General features: G+C 42.4%; 1 protein-coding gene across 1 annotated transcript in view; it reads left to right on the top strand.

The window, feature by feature from the left end:
- Nucleotides 1–24828, top strand: part of SVOPL (SVOP like) — a gene marked incomplete at its 3' end in the record, with an annotated part of 89120 nt that overhangs the window by 17344 nt on the left and 46948 nt on the right. The window contains 5 exon segments of the mRNA XM_080818773.1: nucleotides 3097–3168; nucleotides 4715–4839; nucleotides 7587–7650; nucleotides 10857–10982; nucleotides 13456–13584. Of these exon segments, the coding sequence (XP_080674899.1) occupies nucleotides 3097–3168; nucleotides 4715–4839; nucleotides 7587–7650; nucleotides 10857–10982; nucleotides 13456–13584 (516 nt within the window).

Below are 24828 nucleotides of genomic sequence, written 5' to 3'. Positions count from 1 at the left end.
CTCAGTGGGGAAAAGCTGACAGCCTTCCCTTTGAGATCAGGAACATGACAAGGATGCCCACTCTCGCCACTGTTGTTCAACACAGTACTGGAAGTCCTAGCAACAGCAATCAGACAACAAAAAGAAAAAAGGTACTCAAATTGGCAAAAAAGAAGTCAAACTCTCTCTCTTTGCAGATGACATGAAAGTTTATATGGAAAACCCAAAAGACTCCACCCCCAAACTACTAGAACTCATACAGCAATTCAGTAATGTGGCAGGATACAAAATCAGTGTACAGAAATTAGTTGCTTTCTTATACACTAACAATGAAAATATAGAAATAGAAATGAGAGAATCAAATTCCATTTACTATAACACCAAGAACCATAAGATACCTGGGAATAAACCTAACCAAAGAGGTAAAGGATCTGTACTCAAAGAACTACAGAACACTCATGAAAGAAATTGAAGAAGACACAAAAAGATGGAAGAGCATTCCATCCTCATGGATTTAGAATAAACATTGTTAAAATGTCTATACTGCCTAGAGCAATCCATACTTTCAATGACATTCTGATCAAAATTCCACGCATTTTTCAAAGAGCGGGAAGAAACAATCCTAAAATTTGTATGGAACCAGAAAAGACCCCAAATTGCTAAGGAAATGTTGAAAAAGAAAAGCAAAACTGGGGGCATCACGTTGCCTGATTTCAAGCTTTACTACAAAACTGTGATCACCAAGACAGCATGGTATTGGCACAAAAACAGACACACAGACCAGTGGAACAGAGTAGAGAGCCCAGATATGGACCCTCAACTCTATGGTCAAATAATCTTTGACAAAGCAGGAAAAAATATCCAGTGGAAAAAAGACAGTCTCTTCAATAAATGGTGCTGGGAAAATTAGACAGCTATGTATAGAAGAATGAAACTTGACCATTCTCTTGCACCACGCACAAAGATAAACTTGAAATGGATAAAAGACCTCAACAGGAGGCAGGAATCTATCAAAATCCTAGAGGAGAACATAGGCGGTAACCTCTTCGGCATCGGCCACAGCAACTTCTTTCAAGACAGGTCTCCAAAGGCAAAGGAAACAAAGCGAAAATGAACTTTTGGGACTTCATCAAGATCAAAAGCTTCTGCACAGCAAAGGAAACAGTCAACAAAACAAAGAGGCAACCCACGGAATGGGAGAAGATATTCGCAAATGACACTACAGACAAAGGGCTGATGTCCAAGATCTATAAAGAACTCCTCAAACCCAACACACACAAAACAGATAATCGTGTCAAAAAATGGGCAGAAGATGTGAAACAGATACTTATCCAAAGAAGATATACAAATGGCTAACAGACACATGTAAAAATGTTCATCATCATTAACCATCAGGAGATTCAAATCAAAACCCACACTGATATGATTTTTAAAAAATTTAAAAAGATTTTTATTTATTCATTTGAAAGAGAACACAAGTCATGGGGCGGGGGTGGACGGGGCTGAGGGAGAAGCAGACTCCCTGTGGAACATGGAGCTTAATGCGGGACTCGATCCCAGGACCCTGGGATCATGATCTGAGTAGAAGGTAGACGCCCTGAAATGATTTTTTTTTAATTGAGTAGCTGACATAGGTTTGACATTTAAAAAAAAAATATATATATATATATATATGATAATTAAGGCCATTAGAAGACAAGAAAGAGGTAAAAAATCTTGCCATTGAATACCATCATCTCTCAAAAAGGGGGGGGGCGTGTTCATATCAACAATCAGGAAGAAAATTATTCCAGAATAACAAGAGCTCTTAATATTTAATAAATTTAGATTTATTCAAAACATATCACATTGACCTTATTTTTACTGTTTTTCTCAGCACTGGTTAGATTTCATGATTGGTCAGCACCTGTCCCAAGACTGGCATTTAGAAAGCGCTGGCTTCTTTCCCCCTCCCCTTCTATCCTGGAAAGCACAGTGCAGAAGAAAAGCACGGCTTTGTTGTTCAAGAATAGACGTGATGGGTTTTTGTTTGTTTGTTTTTTTCTTGTTCTTATGGTGCCCTGTGGAAGACATACGTTTGAGTCTTCCTTATGAAGGGTAAGGAAGGGGGAAAAAAAGAGAAAGCAAAGCAGGCAGCAGAGAGAACCAGTTCTTTTATTGAAAAAGTCTTGGAAATGCAAGCTAACATCTTTCCTTTGATTACCCTAGAGCCAATCAGTCAGAGATCTTAGTAGAAAGGAAAGCAAGTGAAGCTTGGAACTGCTTGAAAGAAAAAAATAAGTAGCCCGAAGGCACAGGCAGCAGATCACAGCTCAGACTGAGTTAAAATGCTGGTATCATACACAGGTTCTTGAATTTTATCCACGTAGGATAATCCATTGTGAGAACAAGGGTGGAAAAGAAACGGATTGATATTACTTTTTATTTTTTTTTAATTATTTATTTATTTGTTAGAGAGAGAGAGTGAGCGAGCACAGGCAGACAGAGTGGTAGGCAGAGGCAGAGGGAGAAGCAGGCTCCCTGCCGAGCAAGGAGCCCGATGTGGGACTTGATCCCAGTACGCTGGGATCATGACCTGAGCCGAAGGCAGCCGCTTAACCAACTGAGCCACCCAGGCGTCCCTGATATTACTTTTGAAGAGTGTTTCTGTATGGATGATTGGCTTGGGTGTTTATTTAAAGTTTATGTTTACCTGTAAAAACATAAAGGAAAATTGCTTTTAGAAGTGGGATAAGGCGGGTCATGAAGGAATAGAGCTTTTTTTTTTTTTTTTAATTCTTAAAATGGAAATGCACAACTATACATCCAAGTAGAACAAGACCAGGGCCATCATCTTGGATCAGAGGGAAAACAGCTACCTGTTCCTCCGATCCCTGTTTCTACTGGGGGGCAGCGTCTCCAGGTGTGGGGTGGGCATCGATGGGAAGCGTCAGCCTCCGAAGCCCTGACTGTGGGAAACAGAGACAGGAGAGCTTTGTGAAAAGCCGCTCTCCAGCTTCCGCCCCTTTCCCCTTTCCAGTCGACTCTTCAGGAAGATGAATGAATGGGAAATGCAGCTCATCAGCGTATTCTAGAAAGTCTGCCTACAGGATAATTTTTGTCTCACTCCACCTCCAGATGGTGTTTTTTGGCTACATGGTGTTCAGCATCCTCTTTGGCCTCCTGGCTGACAGATACGGCCGCCGGAAGGTAGGTTGGCCTTGAAGAATGACGTGGGATTTTCTTTCATGATGATGTCACCACTGGTTCTCTTTAGTGGACATTTCTCTGTCTGTAACAGACGGAATGGGTGGAAATGTCCTTCTCTGACACCATGTGCCCCAATGCCAGGCTTGTCTTCGTGCTTTCTCGTCTTTTCCTGGCGTACCCTTCCTCCTACCTGGTTCCTGTCGTCCAGGAATGGAACTGATGGGTGTGCACAGTTGGAAAATCTTAGAATGTAGAGACTGACACATAGAAACATAAGCAGCTTCACATTAGTTAACTTTGGTATGGCTTTGAAACTCAGCCGCTTGCTCAAGGTCACGTACCTACTAAGATTAAACAACAAGATTGAAACCTATGTCTTCTGATTAGAAGCCTAGGTCCGGCTCTTTTTTTTTTTTCCTTGTCTGGTTTCTGGTGGGGAAGGCCTCTTTAAGCATAAGCACAAGGGGACAAGCCCCAAAGGAAAATAATTACAGCATTGGCTGTATGTTTTGAAGTACATGAAGTAAATAACATAGACATTCATAAATTTCATACTGAAAACACAAGTATGTCCAAAAAATGTACAAAGCACCAGAAGACATTTTTACACAAAAATAAAAATGGTCAACATTTCTTGAAAAACATTTGACTGTGGGAGCAATCGAAAGGAAAATATTAGAAGGTATGAATTTTGGGGTATCAAATCCGTAAGGATTTGTTCTCTTTTTGGAGAAGGCTACAAGTGTAGAGACACCTTTGCATTGTATTGGTCCAGTTTTCCTGACCATCGGTTTGGCAGGATGAATCAAGAACCTTGAGAAGACCCATTCTCCTAGTCTGATCATTTTCATTCCAGAAATCTAGCCCGATAAGAGCATCAGAGAAGCACAGAGATTATGTACATTGCCACAGCTAACTGTAACCGTGAGAAAACCTCATCATTCAATCACACGGGAAGGGCTTATGCATAATATTACCTGCACTACAGTACCTCCTTCCACTGGAATGTTTTACAGCCGTAAAAAATATATTTTCCCTTTCAATTAAGGAAAATAGGATGAAAGTATGTTAACAAGTCTTTTCGGGGGGTTGGGAAATCAAGCAAGATAGAAATATTTTGTTTTTCTCTTTTTCTTCCATATTCTCTACTGTGAATTTGTATTAGTCTTATAATTAGGGGAAAAGAAAATTAAATTTTCCCCTCGTCCCCATCCCAACACAACACTTTCCTGTGCTCCTAATGAGGGCAGGTTTTTTTCATCCTGATTTACAAGTTTGGGCGCCTGTCGCCTGTTAGGGTGGATGCAGTGGGGCAGTGTTGAAGAACGGTTGAAATTTGGAGTGTCTGGGCTTTCAGGCAGCATAGCGGTGTGGACTGTGTTATTTGATGATTGTGAGAGATCGGTGAGCTCCCTGTAGAATTAGCTCCTCTGAGAAGCAAACCTCCGGATGGAAATTAAAAATCGCCTTCAGAAGGGAAATGGTCTCCCATTAGTTTCTGCCAGAGAGGCACGTCCCACTAATATGTCTCCTTTGGTTGCTTTAGATTTTGCTCATTTCGTTCCTGTGGGGAGCCTACTTCTCCTTGCTGACCTCTTTCTCTCCGTCGTATATCTGGTTTGTCTTCCTGCGGACGATGGTGGGCTGTGGAGTGTCTGGCCATGCACAAGGGTAAAGACCTCACCGAGAGGAGGCTTGAGAGAGAAATGCGTACACCCCCAGATACTGACACAGACGCGGTGGTGGTTTCGCGGACCAATAGCACCAACGAGCTGTATTTACGTATAAGACTGTATTTACATATAGCTGTATTTACATATAAGACTTGACTTGTGCTAATTATTTTTTAGCTCTTTATTTTTTTAAAATTTTCTTGAAGTGATGGCTGCTAATTCCACTAGGAGCTATTTGTTCCTCAAAATGACCTGGGGCTAATAAAAAAATTTAAAAACTAAAAAAAAAACCCCACACAAAACAAAACAAAAAAGTGATGTTTGGTGGTGAGGCTAGCAGAGGGCACTAGAGGTGAATGCGTTTCAATTTTTGTGTCCCTAAGGCTGATCTTTATTTTGTTAGACTAAATGCCAAGCAAAAGTGCCATGGGGGGCAGGTAACACGGTCCTTTCGTTGCTTGAGAACGTGTCAGGAGAGTTTAGTTTGGCCAGAACCACCTTTAACATTGAGGAGTAACCATATCACTAATTTATTTGTTTTTAAAGATTTTATTTATTTATTTATTTGAGAGAGGGAGAGAGAGAGCGAGCAATCATGAGCAGGGGGAGGGGCGGAGGGCGAGGGAGAAACTGAGTCCCCACTGAGGACAGAGCCCGATGGGGGACTTGATCCCGTTACTGTGGGGTTAAGACCTTGAACCGGCTGAGCCACCCAGGTACCCAAGGAGTAACCATTTTAAAATGCCATTGCCCTGTGACCGAAGACCGTGTCTAAGTCCATTTGCAAAGCAGGGGGAGGCCACTGAGAGAGATGGCGGCTGCAGGGCCTTCTCTGCCCTAGGATAAGTGCACAATGTCTCGTGCCTGGAGAGGTGTCTGCTGAATAGTCAGCAGCTCGGGAGCCTCCCTTAGATTCACAGAGCCCTCAGCCTACTCTCTCCTGGGTGCCGTGGGGCAGGTTACCCTTAGGATGTATTAGGAGATATCAAAGCACCCAGTCATTACCTTAATGTGTTGCGGAAAGACTGTCCCTCCCCGGGGCGTAAATTAAGCCTGCTCTGAGCTTTGGAGCCCTACAGGAGTAGAAGTTAGCTTGACATTTAAAACATCCCTCAGGAACCAGCCCGATAAATATGTTAAGAAAGCCCAAACCCTGGCTAATAATTGCAACAGGGAAGGGCAATTAGAAAACGGAAGGGAGTTTGAGTCTATTTATTTGTCTCTTCACAAAATTAATTAGAAGCCTGTGCTTTGACTGCCACCATTCGCTCTGGGCATCGATTCGCTTCCTTTTAGGTGTATTTTAATTTCCCAAGTATGTTTTAGAAAGGGTTTGGCAAAAACACTTTTCAATTTTTTGGGGGGGGGTGCGGAATAAGGCTCCTATCTCTTAAATGGTAGAAGGTTGAAAATAACTTTGAGAAGAAGCATGTAAAAAAAAAAAAGTAAAAAAAAAAAAAGAAGCATGTAAACAGAAGGGCAATTGCACGTTTCTTATTCTCTTATGTGGATTTTAGCTGTTCACAATCATACAGCAAAACATAATTGTTTAGGAAAAACTTCTGTTTTCCTTTACACACTCACACTCAGTACTTGTGACAAAGCTTCACTTTTTTTTTTTTCTTAAGAGAGAGAAAGCGCATGCCAGCAGGGGGGTTGGGAGGAGGCAGAGGGGGTGGGAGAATTTTAAGCAGGCTCTACTTGGAGCCCCGTGTGAGGTTCCAGCTCTCGACCCTGAGATCATGACCTGAGCTGAAATCAAGAGTCGGTCACTTAACCGACTGAGCCACCCAGGCGACCCGACAGATCTTCACTCCTGACACTAAACGTGCGGGTTATTTACACACCGGCCCATTCTCTAACACCAGCTGGTTATTCTACAGATTAGTTCAATTCTTCCTAACGGGAGTTTGCTCAGACCCCTCCCCCACCCCCAGGTTTAGGCTCAGTCCCACGAAGCTATCGCCTACCTCAGACACCAATCACAAGCAGTAGGTCCCCAGCTTATCCACACCTTCTGTCTGACTTGTTACAAATGCAAGTTGCCCCAGATCCTTCTGTGGACTCAATAAATGGCCGGAGCAGCTCCCAGGACCCAGGCAAACAGTCTACCTACGACTGCAGGTGTAGTACAAAGGAGATTTGAGAGGAAACAGGTGAACGGCCCGATGAAGAGAGATACACAGGGCAGGGTCTGGAAGGGTCCTGAGAACAAGAGCTCTCAGGAGTCTATGGAGTCTATGGTGTCTGTAGCACACCACCCTCCCAGCACACAGATGGGCTCGCCCGCCTGGAAGCTCGCCAAATATTGTATGTTCGAGCTTTCTATGGAGGCCTCATCATGGAGGCATGAGACATGGACGCATCAAATCATTTCCCAATCCCCCTCCTCTCTCCAGGGGATGGAGGACAGGGCTGGACATTCCAAGATTCTAATCGTGGTTTGGTCTTTTAAGATGAGGCCCCATCTAGGCACTCACCAAGAGCCATCTCATGAGAATAAAGAATGCTCCTTTGGACCACGAAGCCCAAGGATTCTAGGTGTCCTATGTCAGACAATGGGGTCAAAGACCAAATATCAGCAGGAACCAGGAGCTGAGACCAGTATATATACATTTATTTCACAATGATGAAGTCTATGTTTTTTTCATTTTTTATCTCTGTGACAAGAAAAGTTATGATTTTTCAAGTCATTTTCTTGGATAAAAAACAAAATTATTCCGTTCCCCCTCCCTTCCTATTTAGGCTAATCATAAAGACTGAATTTTTGCCTACAAAATATCGAGGCTACATGCTCCCGTTGTCTCAGGTAAGATAAAATAGAAATTCTACTTGGGCTTCTGATCCGAGAGGATGTGATACCCTTGGTTTTGCTTCTGGCTGGTTGACTGTCAGATTAGCACACTGTCTCTATCTTGGTGTTAACCAAAGAGCACTGGGAAGGCTGAACGCCAGGGGTCCCATTTCAAGGTGTCCTCAGCCAGGACTTTTGTCACCCAACAGTAGCATTTAGAACACAGTAGCCTCTTCCAGGAAACATTCCGGTGGCTGTTCTCAGTGGAATGATGGAAGCTTAGGCATGCATCTGGGAAGGACTTTCTCTCTCCGACCCTGAGTCTTCAGGAGGGGGAGCATACCTACTAGTCTCTTTAGGACAGCCTATCTCCCCTCCAGGATTACTAGTGTCTTCGGGGCCACCACTGGCCCATGCCTGTGGGGACATGCCCTAAGTGCCTTGTCCAGCTGAATCATTTATCCAGGAGACTGGAATGCTCCCAAGCCTGCCGCAGGCCCCGCTGGCCGCCGAGGAGAGGTTTTGCATCAGAAGCTATGGAAATCAATCGAGGTGTCCTTGAGGTCTCTGATGTCATCAGTGTCCAAAAGTCCTGACTTTCAGGGGCCCACGAAAAAGAAAGCTCTTCTCACTGAAAATTATATTTAGCAATAAACAAAGCAGTAGGAGAATACTTTAAATTTATTTTAAAAATTTTCTAATACTCAATGAAGGCAACAAAAAATGACAAAGAGCGTAACAAACACTGTATGCTAACTCTTTACATTTCTCCTGTTTTTCTGATCTTTGTTAAGATAGACAGATGCAGACACTTTTAATACTTAGCATTGGATTTTATCCTTCTTTTTGTACCAATTAGCATTTGTGTTATTTTATTTTACTTTTTTTTATTATTATGTTCTGCTAGCCACCATATAGTACATCATTGGTTTTGTTTTTTTTTTTAAAGATTTTATTTATTCATTTGACAGAGAGAGATCACAAGGAGGCAGAGAGGCAGGCAGAGAGAGAGGGGGAAGCAGGCTCCCCGCTGAGCAGAGAGCCCGATGCCGGGCTCGAGCCCAGGACCCTGAGATCATGACCTGAGCCGAAGGCAGAGGCTTTAACCCACTGAGCCACCCAGGCACCCCTCATTAGTTTTTGATGTAATGTTGAAGATTCATTAGTAGCATATAACACCCAGTGCTCATCACAACACGTGCCCTCCTTAATACCCATCATCCAACTAAATTATCCCTCCACCCTCTTCCCTCCGAAACCCTCAGTTTGTTTCCTGGAGTCCATAGTCTCTCATGGTTCGTCTCCCTCTCTGATTCTGTCCCCCCCCCCTTCGGTTTTCCCTCCCTTCCCCGGTGGTCCCCCATGCTGTTCCTTATGTATAAATATGAGTGAAACCATACGATAATTGTCTTTCTCTGCTTGACCTATTCGGATTTTATCCTTAACAGTACTTCACGGGCGTGGTCCTACTCAAGCTCATCTGTGGACATTTTCTCTTTGACCTGTCGTTAACGCCATGGCGTGCTTCCTGGTTGTGTCTTCTTGCTAGTCTTATTTTCCTCCTCTCCTTGGATCATCTAATTAACTCTGGTGGTTTTAGTTACCTATATCTGTAAACCCTAATATCTTTACCTACAACCAAGAGCATCTCCTTGAGTTTCAGACACAGATAGAGCCAGTAGCCTACGGGAGAGTCCCTTGACGATCGCTTCAGAAATACAACACGGATAGAATTCATCTGTTCATTTTTCCCTGAAGTGTCTTATTTCCACATTTCCACTCTAAGCCAGTAGTAAACATGGTCTCCTCGGTCATCTGGGCCACAAACTCAAGAACCATCCCGGACCCCTCCTGTGCCATCACCCCCATTCAATCCTTACCACGTCCTACTGATTCACCTCTTATTGATGGACCCCCAACTGCAGTGTCCATCAGCAAACCCTGTCACTTTTACCTCTAATATCTGTGCCAAATCACCAGTTATAAAATGGTTTTGCCACTTCCCTACTAAAATTATTTTTTTTAAGATTTTATTTATTTATTTGTCAGAGAGAAAGAGAGCAACAGGCAGAGGGAGAAGCAGGGAACCCGATGGGGGACTCAATCCCAGAACTCTGGGATCACGACCTGAGCCGAAGGCAGACGCTTAACCCACTGAGCCACTTAGGCGCCCTCCCTACTAAAATTCTTCTCAGTGACCTGTCACCTGCTATCTGGTCGATCACAATGGCTTACTGCTAGTCTTCTTATGTTTTGCCTCTTCAGAAAGCGCATCCCTGATCACTCCCCATGACATTACTCTTTTGTCATAGCCCTTAGTGCTTTCTGAAATAATCCTGTTCGGTTTTTGCAATTGAAATCTTTAGTGATAGTCACCCCTTTGTCACCCCTTACTTAGTAGCCCACAAAGGGTCTTTTATTCTATTGTCTTCTCTCCATTTCTGTGAGGTGGAATGATGTTGTCATCTTCCAGTGGGGAGAGAATGCTTAGGCTAACACTTGGAATCATTCTAATTCCCAAACCCAACAGGCCCAGCCACAATGGGCTGCCATGTTGTTTGTTGATATACAGTGATATTCAAGATACATTTTTCAGTAAAAAAAGCAATATTTATACTATGATACCAGTTGTGAAAAAAGAGAACGAGATATATCCTTACTAGCTTATATATGCTTAGAACAGCTTTGGAAGGACCCAAGAAATTGGTAATATTGATTTCTTCTACGAAGAGAACTGGATGGCAAAGAAGCAGGAAAGGAAGAGAGTGTTTTCCATTGTGGCTTTTGAGTTATGAACCAGTTAATCTTTTATTTATTCAATAGGGAAAAATGTCAATGTCTCCAATTTTTAAAGCTGTGGTGATAGTACTGACCCCTTGTATAGCTGAGCCTTCCATTTATAGACAAGCAAACTGAGCCGTGGAGAAGTGAGGCGATGTTCCCTGTTCATCCAGGTCCTGGAGCTGGTGCTGGGAGTAGAACCCGGACCTGGGCTCCTTAAAGACCCTCTTTCACCTCATCCTCTTATACTAAAACGCTCCTGAGAGAGGCAGGGTTGAGCACACTTGATAAGGGGAATTGTGAACGTTTTATTTTCAAGAAATTATTATACCCAACATGGGGCTCGAACTTACAACCCCAGCTCAAGAGTCACGCGCTCCACCAAGGAGCCAGGCAAATGCCCTGATTGGAGGAATTGTAACCTCTCACCCTCTCCCCAGGTTTTCTGGCTGGCTGGCTCCCTGCTTATCATCGGCCTGGCCTCCGTGGTCATCCCCACCATCGGGTGGCGCTGGCTGATTCGCATCGCCTCCATTCCAGGCATCATCCTCATCTTGGCCTTCAAGGTGAGGACGTTCATGGGCTCCCTCTGGTCCTCTCCTCCAGCTGGCCCAGGGGTCCTTTCGCCCCAAGTGTCAGTCTCACTTCTGCCTCTTTCCTTCACTCAAGACTGTCTCAATCCACTTCATCCCTCCCCTCCGTTAGCCTACCTCGGATCGTTTATTGCTGGAAGTTTCATCTGACAGCGACACCCGACTTGGGCTGACCCTTCTCTAACCTTTGGTGGTTGGAGTCTGACGCGTGGCACACATTCTCGGCCACTACAGGCCAGCTGTTTTGTCCTTCTGCTCTCCCTCCAATCCATAGAATCAACCTCTTCCTTAGGTTCCGGTAGGATAACCCTCATCGTTCAAAGATGGGTCCGGCACCACAGTGAACTGGGATGTGGTGTATGTGTGTGTGTGTGTGTGTGACCTAACACTACAGAATCAGAGAATTTCATATGTCACAAGTGTCCTTGAAGGGCATTTATTTTGTACCCCAACCCCAAGCACACATCCAGAACACTTACGGCTTTGGACACTTAAAGACACAAGACTTTATAGATGACATCCTATGTCCATCCGCAGGCAGGCCTAGTTCTTAGGAGGTCCTTTCTGATGCGGAGGGGACGCTGCCTCCTCATGAATTTACCTGCAGTCTTAATAGTTCTCTCTGAAAATCCAGAGGTCTAGCTTCTACATGATATCCCTCCAAACAGTTAAGAAATCTAGCCCAATCAGAGCTTTCCTTCTTTGAATGAAGCAACACCATGACCTTCAACTCTTTCTCCCGACACCTGATCCCAGAGCCCTGTCCATTTTTTCTGGATGAGCCCACTGGTCCATGTCTTCTCTGCAGTGAACTGTTGCTTGATGTCCCACCCAGAGCCGCAGGTCCCTGGTTCCAGGGGCTTAGTGGGCCCGGGCCCTCCCGTGAGCAGCCTGCCTGCCTTGGCTGGTGCAGTTAGAAACAGACTGTCCTGGCCCCATTCTCCTGGACGAGTGGTTCCACCCCATGAATAGGGCGTATCTCCTAGGGCTGTGGGAAAGATTAAACAAGGTAATGCATACGACTCTTTCCATGAACCTGGAACACGAACATTGTTCAACGTGTGTGAGCCATGCAGCTATGTTATTGCCTTTATAAAAATTATTATTTTGAATATCGGCCTTGTCTTTGGATTGATGACACTCACACCGAGTATATACCAGGCTCCGCATGAGGTTCCAAGGCTAAAAGTATGCATAGGATGTGGTTCTTGCCGTCAAGGAGAGCCAGCCAGTGGGCGAGAGATAGATACAAATGCAAAGGGTGATGGTACCTGTGGAACTCGGTAAGCGCTGTCACAGCGTTTGTCCTGTGGGTGCTCGGGGGAGAGAGCGATTCGTTCCAGTGGGGCGATGCTGTTGAATTTGGCCATGGGGGACGGAACAGCCTGCACAGCGAGGGCCGGAGAGTGGGGCAAGGGCATGTGGGCAGAGCTCAGGCATCAGCCCAGCCACGAAGGTTTGAAATGCAGAATCTTTGGGGGAGAGCAGGTAGGCTGGAATGAAGGGTGCTGGTGGGGGGTAGGGGGTGGGGGGCGGCGACAGGCCTGTGTCCAGATTATGAGGGCCTTCGAGGCAGGGGGTGCTGGCTGTGTGCTGGGAAGCTGGTTTGCGGCTGTGTGGAGCCTGGGTGCCCAGAAAGCCAGGGGAGCGGTAGGAATCATCCCAGTGGGAGATGAGGGGCTGCTGGGCACGGGATGGCGAGTAGGTGCCGCTGCGGGAGGTGCTTTTCGGAGGAAGAACCCGCCCACCTCCATCGGTTGCGAGGCATGAAGGGCAGGGAGTGGTTCAAGGTGATTCTCAAGGTCCCAGCCTCCATGGAGGCCTGTCTTGTTAGGTAGGTATGTATGTATTTATATTTATTTATGTATTTGAGAGAATGTGAGAGCACAAGCGGGGGGAGGGACACAGGCAGACCCCACTGAGCTGGGAGCCTGACACGGGGCCTGATCCCAGGACCCCAAGATCTTGACCTGAGCCAAAGTCGGTCACTTAATTGACTGAGCTGCCCAGGCGCCCCAGCCTGTAGTGTTGTCCGAGTACAGCGTTCAGTGATCCGTGGGTGGAGGGTCTGGCTTGTCAGGAGTGGCGCTCCCCCATCGTGGGCGCTTGGGTCCCTGCCACGGTCATGCTGTGGGCTGGTGCATGTGGGAGATCGCAGGGTGCCTGGGGGCAGGCTGGGGTGACAGGGCAGTAGAGCGGCCCTGGGGCAGCTGTTTGCCAAGTAGATGCAGCATTTCCTTGCAGTAAGGAGTAGGTGGGGCTCAGTATGGGTGTGATATCGTCAAGACGGGACTACAGTAAGGGGGACATGACCCTATTTGTTCCAGACCAGCAGCTTGCTGCTCCTCTGTCTCCAGAAACTGGGGCGTGTGACTATACGGCAGTAATCGTGGAACCCCCGGGGTCCGCAGCACTTGAACTCTGATGTTCTTTCCTTCTGTGCCAGTTTATTCCCGAGTCCGCTCGCTTCAACGTCTCCACCGGGAACACTCAGGCTGCCCTTGCCACCCTGCAGCACATCACCAAGATGAACCGCTCGGTCATGCCGGAGGGGAAGCTAGTGGAGCCCATCCTGGTAAGTTCCCAGCGGGGAGGTCTTCTCTCCCCCACCAGAAATCCCCTCAGTCCTAGAAGGGCAGAGGGGAGGGGACCTTCGCTCTCTAGCCCCACCCCAAAGGGACGAGGGAGAAGTGCAGAGTGGACTGGGACTAAATCCAGCTCCTTGGAGAGCCAGTGGCCCTAGCAAGTTACCTGCCTTAGCTTTCCTCATCAACGAAATGGGAATAATATCTACCTTGCAGAGCTAGTCACGTGACTTGGCATCTTTGTTTACAGGTGAGAGTTTGTTTTATAATTTTATTTTCTTGTACTGGTCTTATAAATGAAGTAAATCATAAGTGATCTCAAATTTAGAAAATGATTTCTTTCTTTTTTTTTTTTTTTGAAGATTTTATTTATTTGTCAGAGAGAGAGCGCATAAGCCCAGGGGAGCAGCAGGCAGAGGGAGAGGGAGAAGCAGGCTCCCTGCTGAGCAAGGAGCCTGATGTGGGACTCGATCCCAGGGGCCGAAGGCAGATGCTTAACCCACTGAGCCACCCAGGAGCCCCTAACTGATTTCTTAAGACACAATTTGGCATTTACACTCTCTGGGTCCAGGGCTCTTAACGTCAATCCGAAATCATTTCTTACACCAGCCCTGACCACGCACCTATAGGTGGGTCAGTCATAGGCACCGGTGGTACCTTCCTTACCTGTCCCACCAACTTGGCAACACTTTATGTGAGATAGAAATTCATCTCTTGGTTGTGGCTGGAATATGGTTATAGAGGTGAAACTTGCCCCTAAAGTCATTTATGCCGAATATTTATTTTGAGGGGAGCAGTGGGGGATAACAAGAGGGTGTTACATGGAGGAGTTTTTAAAACTATGATTTAATTTATGTAAAGGTTAGAGTCCACTTTTGTTTAGGACTTTTGATTGAGTCCATTTTGGTAGTGTATATATTTTAGAAAATTGTCCAGCTCATCTAGGTTTTCAAATTCGTTGATACAAGGTTGTTCCCAGTGTTCTCTTAGGAGTTTCAAAAATCTGCTGCATATGTCCCGTCTTTCATTTTCATGCTGTGTATTGTGACTGCTCTCTTTTTTCTTGGTCCTCTTACTGGAGGTTTGTGTATTAACTTTAAAGAACGGGGCGCCTGGGTGGCTCAGTGGCTTAAGCCTCTGCCTTGGCTTAGGTCATGATCTCAGAGTCCTGGGATGGAGCCCCACATCATCAGGCTCTCTCCTCGGTGGGGATCCTGCTTCCCCCTCTCTCTGCCTGCCTCTCTGCCTCCTTGTGATCTCTGTCTATCAAATAAATAAATAAAGTCTTTAAAAAAAAAACTTCAAAGAACAAGAGTTCTTTTTGTTGTTGCTCTCTTTATTGATTTTGTGTGTGTGTGTGGTCTCGTTAATTTCTACTCTTTGTTTTCTCCTTTAGCTTTTTATGTTTTTCTAGCTTCTTGAGTTCTGTACTTCGCTCATTTACGGCCAGTCTTTTTTATTTTAAATGAAGTATTCAGCTGCATTTAGCAAGCTTTGTTACAGAGTAATTTTAATTTTATTTCTCTTTGGTAACTGATCTGAGTTTCTCTTTAACCAGTGAGTTATCCACTAGCACTCCTTTTTATTGTTTGTTTTTAATTTCATTTCATTTTGGTCAGAGGATATTCTCAATTATTTGGAATATTGGAGATTTTTCTGTTCTCTACATAGTCTTTTCACTGGTGTTCCATGTGTGCTTAAAAAGCACGTGTTCTCTTGGGGTGCCTGGGTGGCTCAGTGGGTTAAACCGCTGCCTTTGGCTCAGGTCATGATCCCAGGGTCCTGGGATCAAGCCCCACATCAGGCTCTCTACTCAGCAGGAAGCCTGCTTCCTCCTCTCTCTCTGCCTGCCTCTCTGCCTACTTGTGATCTCTATCAAATAAATAAATAAAATCTTAAAAAAAAAAAAAGCATGTGTTCTCATTGAGTATATATGTTTTGTTATATACTGTTAATTATGCCATATAACTCTCTGACACTTGTGCTCGATTTTTCCTGGCTGAGCTAACAGTTTTTCAATAAGATGATGGCTTTGTTCCTTCCTCCATATAGTCCTGACAGTTTACTTCATATATTTTGAGGATCTCTTGTTGCTTCCTAACATATGATTGGCCTAGTGTTGTGGATTAACCTTATTATTTTGTTATTTTGTACTGGTTTGGGCCTTAAATTTAATTTTCTCTTATGTTCATATATTGACATAAGAGGTTAGGTTAGGTTAACATCTTTCCTGATGTCTCTTTTATCCAGACCTTCACTTTTAACTTTTCTTTGTTGCTTTGCTTTAAAATAATTTCTTGTGTATATATAGCTGATCTTTATTTTTTTCACTCAGTCTGTTATTCTGTGTCTTTTAGTAATGGATTTGATCCATTTATATCTATTGTGATTACTCACATATTTGGACTTAACTTCTGCCATTTTATTTTATATTTCCTCTTAACCATCTCTTTCATTCTCTCCTTCCCTTCTTTTTATTAGAGTGAATCAGTTTGCTTTTCTCCCCCCTCCTCCCTGTGCTTTCTTCTACTGGTTTGGAATTTGTTCACTCTTTTTCTTTTATTATATATTGTTATTATTATTATTACTATTGTTATATAAGAATATATTATAGCCCTTAAATATTGAAAATGTGTACCCACAATGTCTTTATTTGTATCTTTATTTGCTGTCTGAACAATACAAAGCCCTTGAAGATGTTCTGATCTGCCCTAGTCTCATCTTCCAGATTATTTTTGTCTTCTGTTTTTGTTTCATGTTGTTCATAAGTTTTCCTCAATTAGACATTATTTTCTAAGCAGGTACCTATTTAGATTTAGATTTGTCTTTTTCAGTGGTTTCAAACTTACCTTTTACAGCATTTTGGTATCCTTCTCCCTTCTGTTGGGTTAATTTAGTTTCATACTTCTTATTTAAATGTTGGATCTACCTGGGTTTAATTGAATATAAGAAACATGGTCTAGCTTTGTCATATCTAAATGGCTAACCAGTTGCATTCATATATTTTACTGAATAATCCATCTTTTGTATATTTGAATCTATTTTTGAATTCCTTATTGTGTTCTAATGACAGATTTGTAGATTCATGTATATATGGGGACTTATTATATAATAAAGAGGGCATTTCATGTTGTTGGGAAAAGGATACAGGCTAATTATTGCTTCAACGTGACACTTTTAATTACAGTATTTTCCATATCTAGTAGGGTAAGTCCCCCTTGTCAAAATTCTTTTTCAGAATTTTCTAAGTTGTTTTCACAGTACTATTCTTCTAGAAAAACTATGAAGTCACTTTATAAACATCTTCTTCTCCTAATCTCCCCCTAAAACCTAGAAGGACTTAATTGGGATGGTGTTGAAATTATTAGTTAATAACCTAAAGAGAATTGATACCTTTATAATAGTAAATATTTTTATTTTGATAAAACTATATTCCCAATCTTCAAGTCTTTTTATATTCCTCAACAACGTTAAAAACAAACAAACAAACAAACAACCAAAACCAAGACAAAAAACTCTTACTGGAAGACTGAATTTCCTGAGGGAAGAGTTCTCCTTATATGTTTTTTATCTCTATTTTTGTTTTCTTTTTTTTTATGTATACTTTTAATTTGGTGCTTAAGGAAAACCCTATGAGGAAGGCAAATACTATTAATTTTTTTGCATTTTATTTATATATATTTTTTAATTTTTTTAAATATTTACATCCAATTAGCTAATATATAGTACTTTCATTTGTCAAATTAAGAAACTGATCTCAGAAAAGAAAAGGGAGGAATCCAAGATTCTAAAGTGAGTACAGTTGACTCTTGAACAACACAGGGGTTAGGGATACTGACTCCCCATGCATTTGAAAATCCATGGGTTAGTGGTACCTGGGTGGCTCAGTGGGTTAAGCCACTGCCTTCGGCTTAGGTCAAGATGTCAGGGTCCTGGGATTGAGCCCCGCATCAGGCTCTCTGCTCAGCAGGGAGCCTGCTTCCCCCTCTCTCTCTGCCTGCCTCTCTGCCTACTTGTGGTCTCTGTCTGTCAAATAAATAAATAAAATCTTAAAAAAAGAAACAACCATGGGTTAATTTTGACTCCTCAAAAACTTCATTAATAGCCTCCTATTGACCAAAGGCCTTCCTGATAACATAAATAGTTGTTTAACATATTTTGTATGGGCAGCACCTGGGTGGCTCAGTTGGTTAAGAAACCGACTCATGATTTTGACTCAGGTCATGATCTCAGATCATGAGATAGAGCACCGTGCTTGACATGGAGCCTGCTTAAGATTTTCTCTGTCCCTCTTCCTCTCCCCCTCTCTCCTACTCTCTCTCTCTAAACAAAACAAAACATATATTTTGTATGTAGTATGTACTATATACTGTATTCTTATAATAAAATAACCTAGAGAACAGAAAATCTTAAGAAAATCATAAGGAAGAGTAAATACATTTGCAGTACTATGCTGTAGTTATATAAAAAACAACAACAACAACAAACAAACAAACAAAACACATTTAAGTAGACCTCAACAGTTCAAACTCATGTTGTTCAAAGGTCAACTATAATTAATTTTTCCAGGTGTGATTTTTTAAAAAATTTTAATTCCAGTATAATTAGTGTACAATGTTATAGTACTAAAAGGTATAAAACATAGTGATTCAACGATTTTGTACTTACTCATTTCTCATCATGATAAATGTACTCTTAATTTCCTTTGCCTATTTTACCCATTCCCCTACCTTTGACCTTCTCTCTAGTAACCATCAGTTTGTTCTCTATAGTTAAGAGTCTGGTTGTTGTTGTTGTTGGTTTTTTTTGGTCTCTTTTTTCCTTTGTTCCATTGTTTTATTTCTTAAATGCCACATTTGAGTGAAGTGATATGGTATTTGTCTTTCTCTGACTGACTTTTTCACTTAGCATTATACCCTCTAGTTCTATCCATGTCATTGCAAATGGCAAGATTTCACTCTTTTTTATGGCTGCGTAATACTCCACCGTATATTTACACCACCACTTCTTTATCCATTCATCTATGGATGGATACTTGGGTTGCATCCATAATTGGGCTGTTGTGAATAATGCTGCAATAAACATAGGGGTGCGATATCTTTTCAAACTAGTGTTTTCATATTCTCTGGGTAAGTACCTAGTAAATACCTAGTTGGTTAAGAAACCGACTCATTTTTTTTTTTTTTTTTTTACATTTTATTTATTTATTTATTTATTTATTTTCCCCATTTTTTATTTATTTTCAGCGTAACAGTATTCATAGTTTTTTCACCACACCCAGTGCTCCATGCAATCTGTGCCCTCCCTAATACCCACCACCTGGTTCCCCCACCCTGCCACCCCGCCCCTTCAAAACCCTCAGGTTGTTTTTCAGAGTCCATAGTCTCTCATGGTTCACCTCCCCTTCCAATTTCCCTCAACTCCCTTCTCCTCTCCATCTACCCTTGTCCTCTATATTATTTGTTATGCTCCACCAATAAGTGAAACCATATGATACTTGACTTTCTCTGTTTGACTTATTTCACTCAGCATAATCTCTTCCAGTCCTGTCCATGTTGCTACAAAAGTTGGGTATTCGTCCTTTCTGATGGAGGCATAATACTCCATAGTGTATATGGACCACATCTTCCTTATCCATTCATCCGTTGAAGGGCATCTTGGTTCTTTCCACAGTTTGGCGACCGTGGCCATTGCTGCTATAAACATTGGGGTACAGATGGCCCTTCTTTTCACTACATCTGTATCTTTGGGGTAAATACCCAGCAGTGCAATTGCAGGGTCAAAGGGAAGATCTATTTTTAATTTCCTGAGGAATCTCCACACTGTTCTCCAAAGTGGCTGCACCAGTTTGCATTCCCACCAACAGTGTAAGAGGGTTCCCCTTTCTCCACATCCTCTCCAACACACGTTGTTTCCTGTCTTGCTAATTTTGGCCATTCTAACTGGTGTAAGGTGGTATCTCAATGTGGTTTTGATTTGAATCTCCCTGATGGCTAGTGATGATGAACATTTTTTCATGTGTCTGGTAGCCATTTGTATGTCTTCCTTGGAGAAGTGTCTGTTCATATCTTCTGCCCATTTTTTAATATGATTATCTGTTTTGTGTGTGTTGAGTTTGAGGAGTTCTTTATAGATCCTGGATATCAACCTTTTATCTGTACTGTCAACAAAGAGAAATAAAAGGTATCCAAATTGGCAAGGAAGAAGTCAAACTCTCTCTCTTCGCAGATGACATGATTCTTTATATGGAAAACCCGAAAGACTCCACCTCCAAACTACTAGAACTCATACAGCAATTCAGTAATGTAGCAGGATACAAAGTCAATGTCCAGAAATCAGTGGCTTTCTTATACACTAACAATGAAAATACAGAAAGGCAAATTAGAGAATCGATTCCATTTACTATAGCACCAAAAACCATAAGATACCTCGGAATAAACCTAACCAAAGAGGTTAAAGATCTGTACTCGAGGAACTACAGAACACTCCTAAAAGAAATTGAAGAAGACACAAAAAGATGGAAGACCATTCCATGCTCTTGGATGGGAAGAATAAACATCGTTAAAATGTCTATACTGCCCAGAGCAATCTATACTTTTAATGCCATTCCAATCAAAATTCCACCAGTATTTTTCAAAGAGCTGGAGCAAATAATACTAAAATTTGTATGGAATCAGAAGAGACCCCAAATTGCTAAGGAAATGTTGAAAAACAAAAATAAAACTGGTGGCATCACGTTACCTGATTTCAAGCTTTACTACAAAGCTGTGATCACCAAGACAGCATGGTACTGGCATAAAAACAGACACATGGACCAGTGGAACAGAGTAGAGAGCCCAGATATGGACCCTCAACTCTATGGTCAAATAATCTTTGACAAAACAGGAAAAAATATCCAGTGGAAAAAAGACAGTCTCTTCAATAAATGGTGCTGGGAAAACTGGACAGCTATATGTAGAAGAATGAAACTTGACCATTCTCTTACACCGTACACAAAGATAAACTCGAAATGGATAAAAGACCTCAACGTGAGACAGGAATCCATCAGAATCCTCGAGGAGAACATAGGGAGTAACCTCTTTGATATCAGCCATAGCAACTTCTTCCAAGATATGTCTCCAAAGGCGAAGGAAACAAAGGCAAAGATGAACTTCTGGGACTTCATCAAGATAAAAAGCTTCTGCACAGCAAAAGAAACAGTCATCAAAACAAAGAGGCAACCCACGGAATGGGAGAAGATATTTGCAAATGACAGTAAAGAAACCGACTCATGATGTCATCTTTGGAGATTGTTTCTTTGCTGTGTAGAAGCTTTTTATTTTGATGTAGTCTCAGTAGTTTATTTTTGCTTTTGTTTCCCTCATCTTAGGAGACATATCTAGAAAAATCTTGCTATGGCTGATGTCACAGAAATTACTGCTTTTGCTCTTTTCTAGGATTTTTATGGTTTCCTATCTCACATTTAGGTCTTTAATCCATATTGAGCTTATTTTTGCGTATGCTGAAAGAAAGTGGTCCAGTTTCATTCTTTTGCATGTAGCTGTTCATTTTCCCCAACACTCTTTGTTGAAAGACTTTTTCCCATTGCATATTCTTGCTTCCTTTGTCAAAGATTAATTGACCATATAATTGGGAGTTTATTTCTGGGCTCTCTATTCTGTTCTGTTGATTTATGTGTCCATTTTTGTGCTGCCAGCACCACACTGTATTGACTACTACAACTTTGTAGTATATCTTGAAATCGGGGATTGTGATACCTCCAGTTTTGTTCTTTTTAAGATCACTTTGACTATTCAGGGTCTTTTGTGGTTCCATACAAATTTTAGGATTATTTGTCTAATTATTTGAAAAATGATGTTGACATTTGGGAGGGATTATATTCAATCTATAGATTGCTGTGGATAATATAGACATTTTAACAATATTTGTCCTTCTAATCCATGAGCATGGATATCGTTCCATTGCTGGTGTCATCATTTTGAAGTGTACAATTCAGTGGTATCAAATACATCCAGAATTTTGTCATCATCCTGAACGGACACTCTCTTAGGCAGTAACTTCCCACTCCTATTCACACCCAATCCCTGGTAACTTCTACTTGCTGTTTCTATGAGTTTGCCTATTCTCTATTTCATATAAGGGGAATTACGCAGTACTGTGTCTGGCTTATTTCACATTGCAGCCTGAAACAGGCTGTGAAATAATGCTAATATATAATAATTATCTATCTATCTATCTATATATATATATATCTATATATGCTATATATAGCATATATATAATACTGCTAATATAGAATGAATATATATAACAAATATATAATGAATATATATAATAATAATAAAATAATAAATAATAATACATAATAATAAATTAAAATAATAATAAATAAAATAAACAATAAACGATAAATATAATACATAATATAAATATAATAATATTTAAATAATAAAAATTAATAAGTATATCATAATTGATAATATAATTATAATTAATAATTATTAATAAATAATAAAATAATAATAAATAAAACCGAATATATATAATAATGAATATATAAGAATATATATAATGTATGTAATGTGTATATATATATATATATAATAAATAATGCTAATGCTAATGCTCATCTCATAGTGGCATCCTCTTTGAGACATTGGAAACCTCTGCACCACCGAGCTCGATTGCCTGCCAGTCCCCCTGGATAATAGTGGCTTTTCCATCCGGTCTCTTTCTTTCTTTCTTTCTTTCTTTAAAAGATTTTATTTATTTATTTGACAGAGAGAGTTCACAAGTAGGCAGAGAGGCAGGCAGAGAGAGGAGGAAGCAGGCTCCCTGCCAAGCAGAGAGCCCGATGCGGGACTCGATCCCAGGATCCTGTGATCATGACCTGAGCCGAAGGCAGAGGCTTAACCTACTGAGCCACCCAGGTGCCCCAGTCTCTTTCTTTCACACTGCCACCTCTTGCCCCAAGCCCTGTGATGTCATCCAGCACAACACTGTCAGACAAGTGTTCTTCAATCGCCAATACCACCCCTTCTGTTCAGGACCCTTCAGTGCCTCCCCCACGCTGCCCCTCTCAGTCCCTGACTGTGGGTGAAGCCCAGAATCCTTGTCCTGACATTGAAGGTCTTCCACAATCTTTATCAATCAGCCTTTGCCTCCTTAGATCTGTGGCTAAGTGCAGATTTTGGTAGGGGGAGGATGGACAGAATACAAAGATGCTGGACATATGACCGAGCAAAAGGCATCCCCAGAGAGATAGGGAATGACATAAACAGGGACACCAGTAGTACAGAGAAAAGCTGTAGGTTCTCACCAGGGCTGGCTTGCCTGTTGGGGGAGGCTGTTTTTCCATTTTTTCCCCTTCCTGGTTCATTAAGTTGTAACTGACACGCAACATGGTGTAAGTTTAACGTGTACAGTGTATTGATTTGATACACTTGTATATTGCAAAATGATAACTGCCATAGAGTCAGTCAACACCTCCATCATATCACATAATTACCATCTCTTTCCTTTTTTTGTGGTGAGAACATGTAAGAGAGACTCTCTTAACAACTTTAAAATATATGATAAAGTATTGTTACTGTCCTAAATCAGGGAGACTCAATTCTGGTGACAACAGCCTTCTCTCCTCCACCCCTGTCTAGTCTCCATCCTCACGTTCCCCATCCTCCACACTCCCTCTTACATCCTTCTCCTCTCTCCCCCGTCGTCGTCGTCTTCCTGCTTTCCTCCCTTGCCCACAGCTTACAGCTTCCATCCACATGCCCGTCTGATGGGCTTCTCCTTTATGATTGTCTCTCGTGCGGGGGCCCTGTGGATACAGAGCTACAAGCCATAGACCCTGCCTTCAAGTTTCTTACAGCCTGTTAGTGAGATGAGGCTCATACAGCAAAGAATCACTAATACAGCAGCCAGATGTTAGAACCGGGAGAGTGGCACCGGCAGCAGCATGTGGGATCAGAACAGAGAGATGAGCACTAGGGCAGCAGAGCCTCCCCGAGGGGATAATTGAGGCATAAATTGAACACAGACGAGAGGCAGCTTCAGGGGAGGAAGAGGGGGCGGAGTGGTGTGAGCCAAGACCAGAGAGGAAGGAATGTGCAGTGGGTTTGATCATGTCAGTGCCATGAGAATGTCATGCCGAGGAGGCTGGACAAGACGGGATGCCCAGAGCAGCCTCTGCACCTTCACTGCACACACGCAGTGATGGGAAGCTCTGGGGATCCGCTAAGGAAGGGCCACACCATAGATGAGTGAATGAGTCCACCAGTTTGGATTGTAGTCAAAGGTTCATGACCACATAATTTCTTTGAATATAATTTATGGCTCATTATGATTCACTGCAGACTCAGCATTCTGAATCTCCAGGTACACTTGGGGAGGGGAATCCAAACTCTAGGGGGCAAGTCAGGGACGTAGATGGGCAAGACTCAAGACTAGTGTTTAGGAGATCCAACACCAGGTTGGCTCTGCTTCCAAACAGCTCTGTGACCCTGGGCAAGTCACTTACCCTCTCTGGGTCATGTAGTCTGTATTGGAGAATGGGAGGTTAGGACGACTTCAGAGGTGCACTGGTGATGTCTAACCAGAGCCCCAATATGAAAAGCAGATGAAAGGGGATAGTCAGCTCTGCCCAAAGTGACCTCTACGAGCTGAGCCTAGAAGTCATGGGATCAGCAAGGCATGTGGCTGGCTCAGTTGGTAGAGCTAGGGGTTGTAAATTCGAACCCCACCATGGGTGTAGAGATTACTTAAAAAAAAAGTCACTGGAGCAAGTTTCTTCAAATTTAACTTTTTGTGACCACAAAATCCAGGACACCTAGGATCACACTCCTGGTCTATCTAAAGGGTGGCTTTAATTCCAAGTCTATTTGTGAGAAAAGAATAGTTGATTTTCAACTGAGTACCCCCTACACACACACACACACACACACACACACACACACACTGTTCTTAGCTTTATTTTTTTATGTTCCTAACTTTAAATAAAAATCCATCACTGCTCAATCATGTATAACCCATCTTTATTTTTCTCCAAAATATTGGCTATAGCACTGACTATGGATAAGAGCTTTTGTTCATGACCCTAAAGACACAAAAAGAAATCGGGCATTCTGTCCTCTTTCCAAATGTATGCCGTTCTTTTTCATACACAATTCTCATGCTCTTTTTCAGTGCTAGCTTTTCATTTTAATGTGAAGTTTAAATGAACCTCCCAACAGTTT

The sequence above is a fragment of the Martes martes genome (assembly GCF_963455335.1).
Source record: "Martes martes genome assembly, chromosome: 11".
In the NCBI taxonomy this organism is placed as follows: Eukaryota; Metazoa; Chordata; class Mammalia; order Carnivora; family Mustelidae; genus Martes; species Martes martes.
Note: the sequence above shows the minus strand (reverse complement) of the source record. Positions and strands in the feature narration are given on the sequence as shown.